Genomic DNA, 14,562 nt, shown 5'->3' with positions numbered 1-14,562 from the left:
ACAAACACCCCTTTATTTGCATTTTTTATGGGGTGGTATTATTTAATCTCAGGCAAAACGTAGAACCTTTTCATTCTCATATCAAAGACATCTATATAATTTCTGTTCATGGGTTGCCTAGAGAGAGCTAAATCATGAGCCTGGATTCGGATGACAAACTAAACCAAATCATGACTTAGGTTCAGTACAGTGCAGCAGCCGCAGAACTGATGCTTGTAAAAGGCAAGGACCACTGTTCAATTCATGAAATATCCTCAAGACTCTTTGAGTTTATGAGAATTGCCAATACCGCATTGGTAGTGACAAGAAAGCTACTCAATTTATCTGTATATATTTTTTTAAAAAAAGTAATAAAGGAAATTTCAAGCCAAACAAGTGAAATATGTATCCTTCACACAATATGCATCTAGATTCAGGTAGGTAGCCGTGTTGGTCTGAAGCAGTCGAAATAAATTTAGAAAATTTTCCAGTAGCATATTCTTTAGATACCATCTGAAGAAGTGTGCATGCACACAAAAGCTTAAACCCAGAACAAATTTAGTTGGTCTCTAAAGTGCTACTGGATAATTTTTTAATTTATTTTGACAATATGCATCTGTTTGTGCATGTCATAAGTCTTATAGAAAACCATGGGCAGGGGAGGGTGGTTTTTTGGCCCATATTTCCAGATCTTTCCTGTCTCAGGGCTCACATTACCTCTGCTAATTGTACTTTAAGCCTATCAAGCTCTGCTAGGAGGATCTCTTGGTTTTCTTTCTGCAGCTCCATCTGCTTCATGTGACCCTGTTTCAATATTTCTGTTGCCTGCTGATGTTCCTGATGCTGACGGACAAGCTCTTGACGCATATCTTCCAAACGCTCTTCATACAATGATCTCTGATTTGAAGATACTATGCTGGAGGTTGAAACTTCATTTTGAATCTGTAATTTTTGTTAGCAAGTATTAAAAATGGCATGAGTTCCATGAAGTAAAATTTTTACCTTACATAGATACAGCTTTACATGTATACCACCAAATACACGGGCCTATTAAGTGAGAAACATCAGATTTTAAAACTCAAGAAGTTTAAAGCCATGCATCCTATAGATATATACTCAAAGTAGGAACCATCAAGTTCAAGAAACCCTACTCCAAAATAAGCGTAAAGGATTCAACCTTAGTGAATTAGTCTTTGATGTCCTTTTTTACATTATTGTGTTTGAACCAGGCTTTCTCAACCTCGGCCCTCCAGATGCTTTGAGACTACAATTCCCAGCATCCCTGACCACTGGTCCTGCTAGCTAGGGATCATGGGAGTTGTAGGCCAAAAACATCTAGAGGGCCAAAGTTGAGGAAGCCTGCTTTGAACTATACAAGCTGAATATCAACCCCCACAATTACAGGGTACCCACCCTACCCCCATTCTCAAGCATTATTGCGTACTGCATAACAGAATGAGTGGTTTGCTAACCATGCACCTGGAACAAAGAAAATTTACCAAATTATGATTTTCAAAGTAATTTTTTGAAATATATTTGACTGTATTTACCAGAGATGAATTCTGCATAAGCTCTCTATTATTTAAGGAAGAGATTGTTGAATCAAAGTTGTGTAACCCAAATGTTTTAGCAGGCTTAACATCTGGTTGAAATTGTCCTTCAAGTGATGAAATTTCACCACATTCTTCACTGATCTCTCTGCTAAGTGATTTGGATTCTTCATAATTAGGCATCGAAATGAGAAGAGAAGCACTATCGAATTTTTCAAGACATTCCTTTCTAGTGAAATTATTTTCTTGCTGAGTTTCTATTGGTACTACCGATAACATTTCTTCTTCCTTTAGATTTGCAATCCTTGCTAGTTCATTTTTCTGTGCAAACTCAACGCTCATGGTTACCACCACCTTAATAAATAACAAATTGAGAGTGAGAGAAAGAGAGGAGCTACTTTAGATTTCCATATAGATCAATGAATGATCAGTGACAGCGTAAAATTAAGCTTGCATTATACATATTATAACAAGTATTCAACAAAACAAATGATTTTTATTTTTAATCATTTGTAACATTTGATAAATGGCAGAAATATACATGGGTTAACAGGAATTAGCTAAAGGGATGTTGAAGTAGTACAACGGGCAATATCTATATAAGGACTTGCTTATAAGGCAAAACATACTCCTCAAAGTATTCCACAATACACACAGCACTGACAGGAGTACTTCTTGACTCAGTTCAGTTTATATCAAACCATGATTTGTGCTAACCATAGTTAAGAAGCCAAACTACAGTCTGAATCATGTCTGGAGAAAGTTTTCCAGACCATGAGATGCATTTCCTCACGGACAACTTGTAGGGCACAGGAAATCACATGCCAATGGTCAGCTGACACAAAGGCAAATCTGGGTGAAGTAATGGAGGTACTCTTATGTTTGGACAGTTGGCCACATTTCAGCCACCCAAAAACCAGAGGTTTGTATACTCCATCACCCACTACCATCACTCCTTCCTTCATCTAGGCATCACAGATCAAGGAGACATTCAAGCTAGGCAAAAGGCTGTGATGAGAGTGCAGGGCTGATGAGGCGTATGGCCCTGGGAGACTCTCAAGTGTGGAACAGAAAGGCTTGAAGGGATTCATTTGACAACCCACCCCCCAGCCTTAGGTTCCCCAACCCTGTTTTAAACTACCACATAAATGATGCTTTACACTGTTTGCCAGTCTTGTTTGCTCAGCACTCCTGTATTTACAGGCAGTTGGCTCTCTGGTTGGCCTATATACACTGTCTGTCAGTTTAGATGTAATGCCAAACTATAGTAAACCTTCCTTAACCATGTTTTGGCATGATTCTGAATTAAGCCCCAATATATTGCCCAAGAAAGATGGTACCTTTGCTACTTCTTGCAGTAATTTTTCTTGGTACTGTTCTTCCAGAAATTCAGTAACAGCAATGTCATTAGTGAGCTATATATACATTAAAAAAACAAACAAACAGAAACAGGAAATGTATTCATTTTTAAAGATTTTTTTTTAAAAAAAAGAAAATCACTTTTGACTATTCTAAAAGGTTAACTGTACATATTATAAGCTATGCCTTCAGCGTGAAGCAAGGTGATGGCCAGGCATAGACTTTCAAAGTATACAACACTGATTTCTACAAGTAATATAATAGCAGCTCTTTTACTGGCTAAAGCACAGGTTTTTGTAGGGGCTCAGCAGTGACTCATCCTGCATCTCATATTGTAGGTAATAACAGCCCATACCACAAAGCCCTGTTTTTTTGCTGCAGCAGAATTAACACAGCACATTACCCTTTTGAAACACATGCTGAGTGTTCTATCTCGGAATCAAATAGAAGTTATTAAGAGTGAGGAGAATCTCCTGACCAAGTATGAAATCACTTTACAGTATTATCATTTGCTCAAGAGGCCCAAATCTACTTAAATAAAGCTGAAGGTAGTTAGATCACTGCAAATCAGTTAATCCCAGATGAAATCTGTTTACAAGTTTTGTGTGTGCTTGTGTGTGGTTTATGTTGATGAGGATCTCTTATTTGTAAACACTAAAAAGTATGCTGGAAAAAAGTAAAAATCCAGAGTAATCTACAGTACCTCTTCAGGGTTTTCTGTACATTGTTGATGATCACTTTTAGCATTCTTCCCATTCTGCTTAACTTCATTTTCCTGTGATTCCACAGAAATGCTAAAAAGAAAATTTAAAAGGTGAAGCACTAGGTGACATTTCTTCTCCTAAGATGTGTCCATTGTTAAAACACCCATCAGAGTCACAGATACAATGAAACTTTCCAAAGCAATCCAATATTAATAGATAACATCATCAATATCGTTTCTCAAAAGTGGCAAGTACAGTCATACCTTGGTTTTCAAACAGCTGAGTTCTCGAACGTTTTGGCTCCCGAATGCCGCAAACCCGGAAGTAACTGCTGCGGTTTGCAAACTATTTTTGAAAGCCGAACATCTGATGGGGCTTCTGTGGCTTCTGATTGGCTGCAGGAGCTTACTGTAGCCAATTAGAAACTGCGCTTTGGTTTCCAAACATTTTGGAAGTCGAACGGACTTCCAGAACGTATTCCATTTGACTTCCAAGGTACAACTGTACATGAAAAGGAGGCCATAATTCTTACAACTACAGAACATAAATATCAGAGGTATCAAAACAATTTCACTGAAAGATAGCTGAAGGGTGATCTGTGTCAAGTCTGGGAGTTTCCAAAACCTAAAAGCACACTGGGTGGGACCTTATAAACAAGCCGCTCTCATGCTTGTCAGGGCGCCTCCAGTTAACCAAACCAATTCCCCCTTTCTTACCGGGAGGAGAGGCACTAGTATATTTGCCTCTTCTCCTCCCTTCATGCTAAAATAGTACATGGTACCCTCATCCTTGTCTCATACTGCGGCGCCAATAGAATACCAGGGGCTTGATAGTACGAAGGTTTTCCCTGCTATCCCAACTGCTGCATTCTGCTTTGCAGATGATCTCTCACATCCACACTCTCTGCTGCAGCTCTTTAGCGCTCAAGCAGCAAAGACACACAAGGGAGGGACTGGTGTTTGTTGTTGATATTCAGCCCCATCCCTTGTGCTTTTATGTTCCTGCTGTTTCTCTAGATCCTGCGGAAGCTGGAAACCAGGTGTTTTCAATTTCCCCAGGGCCAGGACTCACACTGCAGCAGATGATCTCTCTCATGCCCTATTCATTATCACTCTGCAGTTCTTAAAAGCTCAGAGTCTGGGTCGGAGTGATATTCAATCTTTCCCCCAGTGCTCCTGTTCTCTATGATCAACATGCAACAATGATAATAATGGCATTGTACTTGTTCTGGTTATCAGCTGTTTTGTGGAGCAGAGAAACCATGATTATCTCCCTCATGTTCTTGTTCCTTCTTGATTCTCTGGCTAAGCAATACCACTGCTGAGGATTTGAAAACAAGTGGAGTCAGATAAACCCAGACTTTCAATATCATATCATCATCATCATCATCATCATCATTTTAAATTTCTTACCCATCCTTTACCGTGAGGTCTCACAGGGCAGGTTACAACAATTTGTGTTCAATTTGCATTGCACAACATTGAATTTGATGGACTAATGTTCTGCCTTGGTGTTCAACAGTGTTCTTTGTCCCTGTAGTTTCCCTGAATAGGATGTTCCTGGACCCCTGGGGATTCTATTCCTAATCTACTAGAAACTGATTTTAATATCATAGTTCTAAATTGTAACCAGGCCTGTAGGACGTCATGATGAAGGATGGGTAAGAAATTTAAAGTAATAACGATAATAATATGATATTGAGTGCATCTTAGACTGGAAAGATTTACTTTTCAGGGTTTGGGTTTATCTGATTCCAGTTGTTTCCAAGTCCTCAGCAGTGGTATTGAAGGGTAGCAGAGTTTCAGACAGGAGATGCCAGGGATTGAACTGGGACTTTCTGCCTGCAAAGCTTTTGTTTTACAAACAACGTCATAGCACACACCCCTTCACAAATCATTCAGAAATCATGGTCTGAAGTGGTGGAGGCAACCTGCACCATCATTCTCCCAACAGCAGTCTCTGTTCACTGATCCTATACAGGTGAAGAAACCACCACATTTTCTTTTGCTTATAAGACAATATGGTTGCAAATGGGGAAATCCTTGAGGAGAAAGCAAAACGCCCCCGTCATATACCAAAATGGTGGTGGGGAGCAAACTCATTTTTAGCTATGGAACAAAATTGCTTGTGTGATCTCTGCTGTAGCTTTTGTTGTTGAAAAAAAGGGGAAAGCCAAAATCATAGGTACCTGAAGCAATCGGAAGCCACACTGGCATCTTGGAGTCTGCTTTGTAAGTGGACTATCTCTGCAGTATATCTTTCCTCAGTTTCTTTCAACTGCTGATGGAAATATGATCTGAGGCGCTTCACTTCCTGAGCATGTTGTTCTTCAAGTCGAGTTTTAAAGTTATCCATGTCTTCCCAACAGGGTGACCTCACTTTAAGATCTATGTATGAACAAATCAAACAATAATTCTAAACATACCGTATGCATAAACCGGGGTGGGGGTGGGGGTGGGGAAGCAATGATACCAGAGCAACATTTCCTTTTACAACAAATACAATTTGTTTGGGGTGGTACTAGCAATCACTCCAAAGGGTTTAGGAATTCACATGAGCTTCTCAGTAGCATCCGACTTTCAGGGTTCTCAGCCCGAGAATGACAACTGAGTGGGGCCCTCATCAAGATGGGCCAGCACTACCAGCGGTGTCAGGGCATGTTCTAAAGGTAGAAAGATACTGAATCAAGCCCAGATTCAGGTACAGAGGTACCTTCAGAAGAGAGTGGCCCCTGGTCGTCAGCTGTGGTGAGAGTTTTCTTTTCTCCCCATTCTTGCTCCTCAACTAGCATACATGCAGTACCCAGATCAAAACGGTACCTCCATATTTCACATGAGTTGTCAGCGTTATTTTTTCATTCCACACCCTCAAAGCACTAGGCAAGTTTATTCACTCTAGAATTTCTTCAGTGCTCCCCCACCCCATGTACATTTTGAGACTTGCCCAATATGGGAAGGGTCGGTGGCTTTGTAACTGATTTAAATGGATTTGTCTGCTTATATTACACAGATCTTCTAATTTGACTTTAAATGTATATCTTTACCAGCAAGATCCTGTGACGGAGTAGGTAAACATTCTACACTCTGTTGAAGACAGTCGCTTTCTTTTCCATTGTATTCTGCAAATGATGCCTCTTGCTCTTCAAGCTGGAGAAAATTAAATAGAACCAAATGGGAGACATGGAACATTAACTTTCTTTCTAAAATTGCTGCTAACATTTTACTTTTTGTATATCTTGCTGAATTCTGCATAAATGTGGACAGTTTCGAAGTTGTGATAAAACTATATTGCCACTGAAATGTATATATATCTAACTCATAGCTCTTGGTATCTGAAGAAGTGTGCATGCACACGAAAGCTCATACCAAGAACTAACTTAGTTGGTCTTTAAGGTGCTACTGGAAGGAATTTTTTTATTTTGTTTTGACTATGGCAGACCAACACGGCTACCTATCTGTAACTCAATAGCTCTTTGGTTGTCCTTAAGTTATTATGTCAACAGTCTTCGGTGCCTTCATTTCTGTGCATGTATACTCTGAAGCAAGCCCCACTGAATTTCCAAAAATATATATTCTATCCTTAAATAACATAAGAGAAGATGCATCTAGCTCAGCATCCTGTTGTCAGTTGTCAACCAGATTCCTGTGGGAATCCCGCAAGCAGCACCTGTGTGCAACAGCACATTTCCCCACTTGTGGTTCACAGCACCTGGTATACAGAGGCATACTGCCTTCCATTAACGGAAATATAATGTAGCATTCATCAGCATTAGCCATTAATTGCCTTGTTTCATTCTCCTTAAAGCCATCCAAGCTGGTGACCATCACCACTGCTTTGGGAAGCAAGTGCCATAGTTTAACTATGAACTATGGGAATAAGTACTTCCCTTACCATCAGTGATATTTACAATGCAGTGTTATGCACGTGTAACTCAGAAAAGCAGCTTGCTCCTTAATTCTGTCTAGGATACAAGCAAAAGGCAACCTACCTTTTTTCTGTCTTTCACAAACTTTGAATGATAGTCCAGTAATCTGTGATACTCTTCCATTATCTTGCTCAGAAGAATTTGCAGGGTTCCTTGCAAAGCTAAAGGCAGAGAATGAATCAAACACAATTATTGTGTTGCTCTAGTGTATTCATTTCTTTTCTTTCTATAAACATTATATTAAACGGCATTCTACTGCTATGTTTTTAGAAAATGTAGTACAGTGGTACCTGTACTTAATTCGTTCCAGGTTAAGTACTTAATTCGTTCCAGAGGTCCGTTCTTAACCTGAAACTGTTCTTAACCTGAAGCACCACTTTAGCTAATGGGACCTCCTGCTGCTGCCACACCGCCAGAGCACGGTTTCTGTTCTTATCCTGAAGCAAAGTTCTTAACCCAAGGTAATAATTCTGGGTTAGTGGAGTCTGTAACCTGAAGCGTATGTAACCTGAAGCGTATGTAACCTGAGGTACCACTGTATATTCTTTTTACCTTGCCTTTTTTATTCTCTCAAGCAGCTCTGATGATTCACCCCAAGTATTTTACCATGGAGTTATGCTGCTTACTTTTCCCATTGGATCATAACAATTTTTAACTTGCTGTAGAATTCTCATGGTCACGGAACCCTTTCCTAAAGTCTCCCTTTAGACTTCTCAAGCCTCTTTCCTGCCCCTTTGCCCACAGCTATGGCCTCCAAGGCTTCCTGAATCCCATCTAGAAAGCTAACATTCTGCTAGAATATCACTGCTCCAATTGCTCCTGTGCCATCCACTGCCTGCTGAACTCTGGTAAAGAGATTTCTCTAGCTGTTTACATAGCAAACTCCCAGCCTTGCTATGTTCCAGCCAGTGCTAGCTTCAGCTCCAAGTTGCTCCTCAGATAAAAGCAGCATTTCTATGTTTACAACTGCTACCAAGGAGATAAAAGACAGGGCTATAAAATTAAGATTTGTGTTTTTTGTTACCTTGAGCTTCTGCTCTTGATATTAACATTGAGTTCGATTGTTCTCTCTCCCCAGCACCAGATTTAACAGCAGGTGAAACATTTTCAAGTTGAACGCTGCAAAGGGACTATAAACAAAGGAAGAAAGTTAAACATATTCCTATTGCATCTGACGGTATCAAGCAAACAGGATGAGGTCAATAAAACCATTATAACATCTTGATTCTTCCTCCTAAAATGGGCATGAAGAGAATTTAGCAAGCGGTAGATCCACAATTCAACAATCCTAAGAGATTTGCCCATATCGTTCTCATGTGAGATGTAGGAATCCACAAGTGCACACAATAAAGGAACTTTTGGTTTAATTTTAATAGATGAAAGAACACAGGATTTGCAAATGATTTGTGGTAAAATGGGTAAAATGCTTCTCACCTGAGTGAGCTTAGAACATTCTTCAGCTACTGTTTTGCTAAGCCTTTCTAGATGCACCCATGGAGACTGGCCTTCTTCATCTGTGAAGATAAACCATCACTGAAAATTATTTATTTTAGAATGCTTTCCAACAATTTGAGAAAGGGGGACAATAAAGACAGATATTTGGGTCTGTTTTATCTATACACTATAATAAAATTCAAAATACAAAGCAGAGCAATCAGTTGAATGATTTATTTATTACAGCCACCAACCAGTGAAATTAGAAGACAACAGTGGAAGGTCAAGGAAACATAGAGATGCCTCCAAGCAAAGGCAGGAAATGAATTGAAGCCTATCAACGTTGGACACCTAGCTACTTCTTCTGAAGTTTGGCATTTCCTAAGGAGCAACCAAATCCCACATGATAACCTTTCTCACTCATGAGAGGAAGCAGAAAGAATAAACCAACCACTTTGCACAAAGTAAAATCTTGAGATAATCTGCTGGTTGGAATTTGCTAAACCAAATGCCTGCCTCAGATTGGGAGTCAGAGTTCTGCATTTGTATACCTTAGCATCTTATGTAAAAAACAAACAAACTACAGCATTGCTTTTTAAGGTCGAATCTGTTTAAACCGGATACAAATGTTAAATCAGAAATCACAAAATTAAAATAAGAAGACACCAAAAACCTGCTTTACGTGCTACATCATGAGCACCATAATAATGTATGCAATGGTCTACTGCTGCCAAACTAAAACCAACTACTAATACAAAAGTACTGCCTCATATTTAAAACTTCAAAAAGAATTTTCCTCCCCTTCACCACTTTACCTAAGTTTTGATTTTTAACGTTCTGAAGATCTAGTTGGCTTTTCTTAAGTTCATTCAGTTCTTGTGCATGATGGGACTGGAGCTCTTCTTTAAGAGCAGAGAGCGCATTCTCCTTTTCATTTTCCATGCATTCGCGCACTTGGTCCACGTGAGCCGAGTAAACCAAAGACAGGCAAATGCGCTGGGCTTCCATCTGCAGTTTTAAATCGCTCTAAGTAGAGATGGGCATCGTATGAGGATATCAATAAACGTTTTTCTAATGAATGGCTTTAAACGTAGCATCAAAACGTCGGCAAATCAGCATTTGAGCTTATTTTACAAGACTTCAATCAATCATGCAAAATTAAAAGAAAACCTGAATACCAAAGTTCTTACCAAACATTGCCACATCTCTCCCACTCCCAGTCCCACTTCTCTGCTGTTCACTCCGTTGTTCACTATGTACCATACTAAGAAACCATGTTTCCTTTGCAAAAATTCAAATCACATTTATCCGCAAGGCTGTAACGTTTGACAGAAAATGCTGACTCTTTACTAGTCCTAATAGCGACTGGATTGATTTAGAGGGAACGTTCTCAATTTCAAAGCACAGCCACTCTTTTTAATGAGTTCAGCAGGACTTTTTTATGGGTAAATATGCATAGGATTACACGGAGACGTATTAGCTGATGAGACGCAAGCATAGCGGAAATGTTAATTGTGTGGGTTACCATAAATACCTGTTCAGATTTCAGCATATCCAACTGCTCCTGAAGCTCACTTTCACTTTGCAAATGGTTCAGACACGAAGAGCCTCCTGCTAGCCCATCATTCATTTGGTGAAAGTTATCCAGCAGTGATTCTGGCTCTGATATTGAATGTTCAATTGTCTCTTCCACTGGAACATGATGAACCACACTCTGGTTTGCTATCAGTTTCTCCTCTCTTATAGCTTTGTCATAGTCTTTGTATGAATCAGGAACAAAGCCTATGTGTTCACAAACTCTGGGGTGGTCTGTCTGTAGCCCCCCATTGGGGTATTTTGTCTCATGTTCACATGAGTTCATATTCTCTTCCAGTCTGTGGCTGACTAGCACTTCTAGTTCTTTACATTTCACTGACATGTGCTCTTTATCTTGTTTTAGAGATCTAACTTCTTCATTTAATTGGCATATCTGACTACTCTTTAATTTCAATTGTTCGGAAAGATCAGAAAGTCTCAGTGAAAGTTCTAGCTTCTCACGCTGAGTGACCTCAAGCTTTTCCATAAGCTCTGTTGTGTCTTTTTCAACAACCTCCTCAACATCAAATGTTTCTGATCTTAGGATCTTCTCTCTCTTACCACAAACAATCGTACTTTGACTTTTCAGTACAACTGATGTATCTCCTTGTAAATGTTGGATCTCTTCTGTCAAAGCCCGGAGCTTGGCTTCATATTCTGCTTCTCGCTTGTCCTTGCTCTCTTCTAAATCTAATTTTACCTCTAGTAGAGAAGCATGGGTTTTTTGGAGTTCCTGGTAATTATGCTCAGCAAATGAAAAGGAATTCTGTAGCCTCTCAATCTCTTCTTTAAGTTCAATATCTTGTTTTACAAGCTTCTCATTTTCTGCTATCAGATTGTCTATTCTGTTTTGCAAATCAAATTCTTCTGACTCGGAACTAATGCCATCAGGGAAGCTTTCTTCTGTATTCTTAATAGCATACTTCTTTAGCTTCTCTTTCAGAGCATTGCTTTTGTCTTCAAGAAAATTTTTTTGTGTTTCAAGTAAGGTACATTTTTCTTGAAGACTATCCTCTCGTTCTTTCATTTGCTTTTCTAATAATTCTGTTTTCAGCTGCAACACCTGAACTTCCTGCTCCAGTGTACCCTTTTCTTTTTCTCCTAGTCTAAGCACTTCTATCTCTTTTTGGAGGTCTTGGATCTGAAGCATCATTTCTTCAGATTTAGAATTTACAATAGACTCCTGCAAATCTTTTAGCCTTGCTATTTCTAACGTGAGCTCATTCTGCTTTGCTATTAAGTTTTCATTTTCAAATTGCATAGCTTCCATCTTTTTGCTCATTTCATTTTGTAAGTCATCCAACTGCTGTTTCGATTGCATAATCATATTATCTTTAAGATTTTCAGTGTTTATTCTGTGCTCTTGCTGTAGATCATCTCTAAGTTTTGATAGCTCTTCTTCATGACTGAACAAAAGATGAGTCCTCAGTCTCTCTAGTTCAGCTTCTTGAGATTCAGCCATCCTGCCCAAAACTGCATCCTTTTCTCTTTCTAGCATTTCAAGTTTTATTTTGTAATTTGTAACTTCTGCCTCATGTTTCTCTTCTAATTCTTCCCTGATCTCAGATGCAGCAGCAAGTTGTGCTTTTAATTCTGCGGTAGTGATTTGTAACTGGTCTACTTCATGTAACTTTGATTCTCTCTCATTTATGGTCTGCTTGGCTCTCTGAATTTGCTCTCTTGCAAAGTCCAGCTCTTGACAAAGATCTTCAACTTTATTTTGCAGAGCAGACTTTTCTGAGGATAATATTTCAAGCTGCTGTGATAAATCTTGCCTCACCTTTTCTTTCTGGTAAGTAGCTTCCTGAAGCATGAGGTTCAACTCGTTAATTGCAATATTCATTAAATGCAACTGGTCTTCATTAGTATTAGCAGAGTGTAAACTCAACGTTCTCTCCATATCTGCTTTTTGTTGGGCTAGAAGCTTTTCAATCTCCATTGTATGTTCCCTAACCAACTCTTGCTTCATTTGCACAATCTGCTGCCCATGAACTTCCTCCAATTCTGCTCTGAGGTCTGCAAGTCTCCTTTGTGCTTCAAGTTCCATTCTTTCTACAATATCATTGTCATGCTGGCTATCTTTGTGATATCGTTTTTGTAGCTCTTCCACAGTTCCCATTAATTGCTTTATTTCATCAGAACATTGCCTTTCCTTTTGTTTAGAGCTGCTTAATTCTACTCTCACATTCTGTATTTCTTGATTCTTTTGCAAGATCTCTTCTTTTACTTCTTCAAGTGAGTTCTCAGCAGCTGACAGTTTTTTCTGAAGAATAAATATATTTTCTTCCTCTTCTAAAATTTTTGCCTCCAATTCTTCAATAGCTGTTTCTTTTTCCCGTAGTTTTCTCTTAGTAAAATCTTCCTCTGTTTTGCATTTTTCCTGTAATAGAAATAAGTTGCTTTGATTTCTTGAATTACCATATTTGACTTACTGCTTTATAAAAACAAAACAAAATGATTTCAAGTGGTATTGCCCATTTTCTGCATGTTCTGAGGACAGCATATAGAGTGATTTCCAAAGCATATACACACTATTTTAAATAGATGCCTACCGTATGTACAATGTGCTTCTTTTTACTTTACGTTATCAAATTTAACTTAAAGCCATTAACTGTTCATGTGCCTGTCCCATTGTGTATGTATGTATGTGTGTGTGTGTGGTGGGGAGATAATCTAATATTTACTTCACGAAAAGGGAAATGAGAGAAATGAGCAGAATCCTTTCCCTGAATCATCTCCCAACTTGTTTTGATAACTCACTCTGGGTCACTTTTGTGAGGAAAATGACCAATAAATATTAAGAATAAGCATACTGGAAATGACCCAGGTTAGGAATCCTATGATGAACAGATTGGGAGCGGGAGCAGAAGGAGGAGAAGGAAAAATAGCAGTAGTGATAGTATCTGAGGTGAGAAAGTAAGGTGGAGGAAGGTTCAGCTACCCACACAACCATTTAAATGTAAACATTAGACTCCCTTTGGTCCCCACCATCCTTTTTTATATGTATTCGGGAGCAACACACAATTTAACTAGAATGACTATACCCATCACATCTATCTTATAAGATCCCCCACACACAAACAACATGTATTATTAATATATTACAAAAAGACACAAAAACATGAAAATCTAGTTCAACACTGGCTTTGATGGTTGTCAATGAAGTTGGTCAAATTTTGCATAAGAACTGATAAATTCTCGACCATTTATATGGCATCAAGGTATCTTCCATATATGATATTCTGAGAGGTCCAAATTCATTTCAGTTTTTTTTGAGGTTGCATATATTTAATTTGTTTATTTAGTTGTCAACATATTTATATACTGCAGTACCATAGAAATATATCACAGTGGTTTAGAACAATTTTTCAATAATTCTAAAAGGAAGCACTCACACAAATACGCAGTGTGTTCCCGTGTTTGCATGCTGTAACAATTAGATAATCCTATACACTTGAGGCAAAGAGATTATATCTCTTTTCAACCATCACCACGTATCTCTAAAAACACAAGCTTAATGAGAAATATACCATTTCGAAGGCAGTGACTCTCTGTTGCAGAAGGGAAACTTGCAGTTCAAAGTCTTCATTTTTCACTTGATAATTCTTCAATAGCTGCTCCTGTTCTTCTAGCTGTTGCTGATATGCAAGGATCTGCTGTTTTGCTTGCAGTAAGTCAGCAGCCGTGCTGCTATGACTAGTGTTCCTTAAAGCTTCACTTGCCTGCAACTTATACACAGAATTACTTATTAAAGATCAACTGCTTGAATAACAATTATCAAATTATATGGTGGTTGGAGCCAATTAGCATTCTTCATTTCTTTTCCATTAAAGCAGCACATTCGTTGTATTCTAGAGAATTAATGTTGTTACTCTCTGCAAGCCTGGAGTACAATATGGGCCCGCTCAGCCTTTCTGCCACTGTATTTTTGTGGGTCATTTTTGTGAAGCAAACTGTCTTGGATGCAATGAGACAAAATTATTTGTCCCAATAAAGGTTGCATTATGTCGGATATACATTCTCTTTCCATAGTGCC

General features: G+C 38.7%; 1 protein-coding gene across 13 annotated transcripts in view; it reads right to left on the bottom strand.

The window, feature by feature from the left end:
- The window catches only part of AKAP9 (A-kinase anchoring protein 9), a 115,827-nt gene that overhangs the window by 65,536 nt on the left and 35,729 nt on the right, over positions 1–14,562 (bottom strand). For 12 of the 13 annotated variants that reach the window (XM_079948393.1, XM_079948398.1, XM_079948396.1 and 9 more), the window contains 12 exons: positions 14,057–14,254; positions 10,486–12,906; positions 9,767–9,977; positions 8,952–9,031; positions 8,542–8,647; positions 7,581–7,678; positions 6,636–6,738; positions 5,781–5,979; positions 3,592–3,682; positions 2,870–2,944; positions 1,530–1,883; positions 697–921 (listed from right to left, as the gene is read on the bottom strand). In XM_079948393.1, coding sequence (XP_079804519.1) covers positions 697–921; positions 1,530–1,883; positions 2,870–2,944; positions 3,592–3,682; positions 5,781–5,979; positions 6,636–6,738; positions 7,581–7,678; positions 8,542–8,647; positions 8,952–9,031; positions 9,767–9,977; positions 10,486–12,906; positions 14,057–14,254 — 4,161 coding nt within the window. The remainder of the gene's footprint in view (positions 1–696; positions 922–1,529; positions 1,884–2,869; positions 2,945–3,591; positions 3,683–5,780; positions 5,980–6,635; positions 6,739–7,580; positions 7,679–8,541; positions 8,648–8,951; positions 9,032–9,766; positions 9,978–10,485; positions 12,907–14,056; positions 14,255–14,562) is intronic. The other variant, XM_079948395.1, reaches the window with a different exon arrangement.

The sequence above is a fragment of the Podarcis cretensis genome, assembly GCF_951804945.1.
Source record: "Podarcis cretensis genome assembly, chromosome: 12".
Taxonomy (NCBI): domain Eukaryota; kingdom Metazoa; phylum Chordata; class Lepidosauria; order Squamata; family Lacertidae; genus Podarcis; species Podarcis cretensis.
The sequence above is the reverse complement of the archived record's forward strand: the minus strand, read 5'-3'. Positions and strand labels throughout refer to the sequence as shown.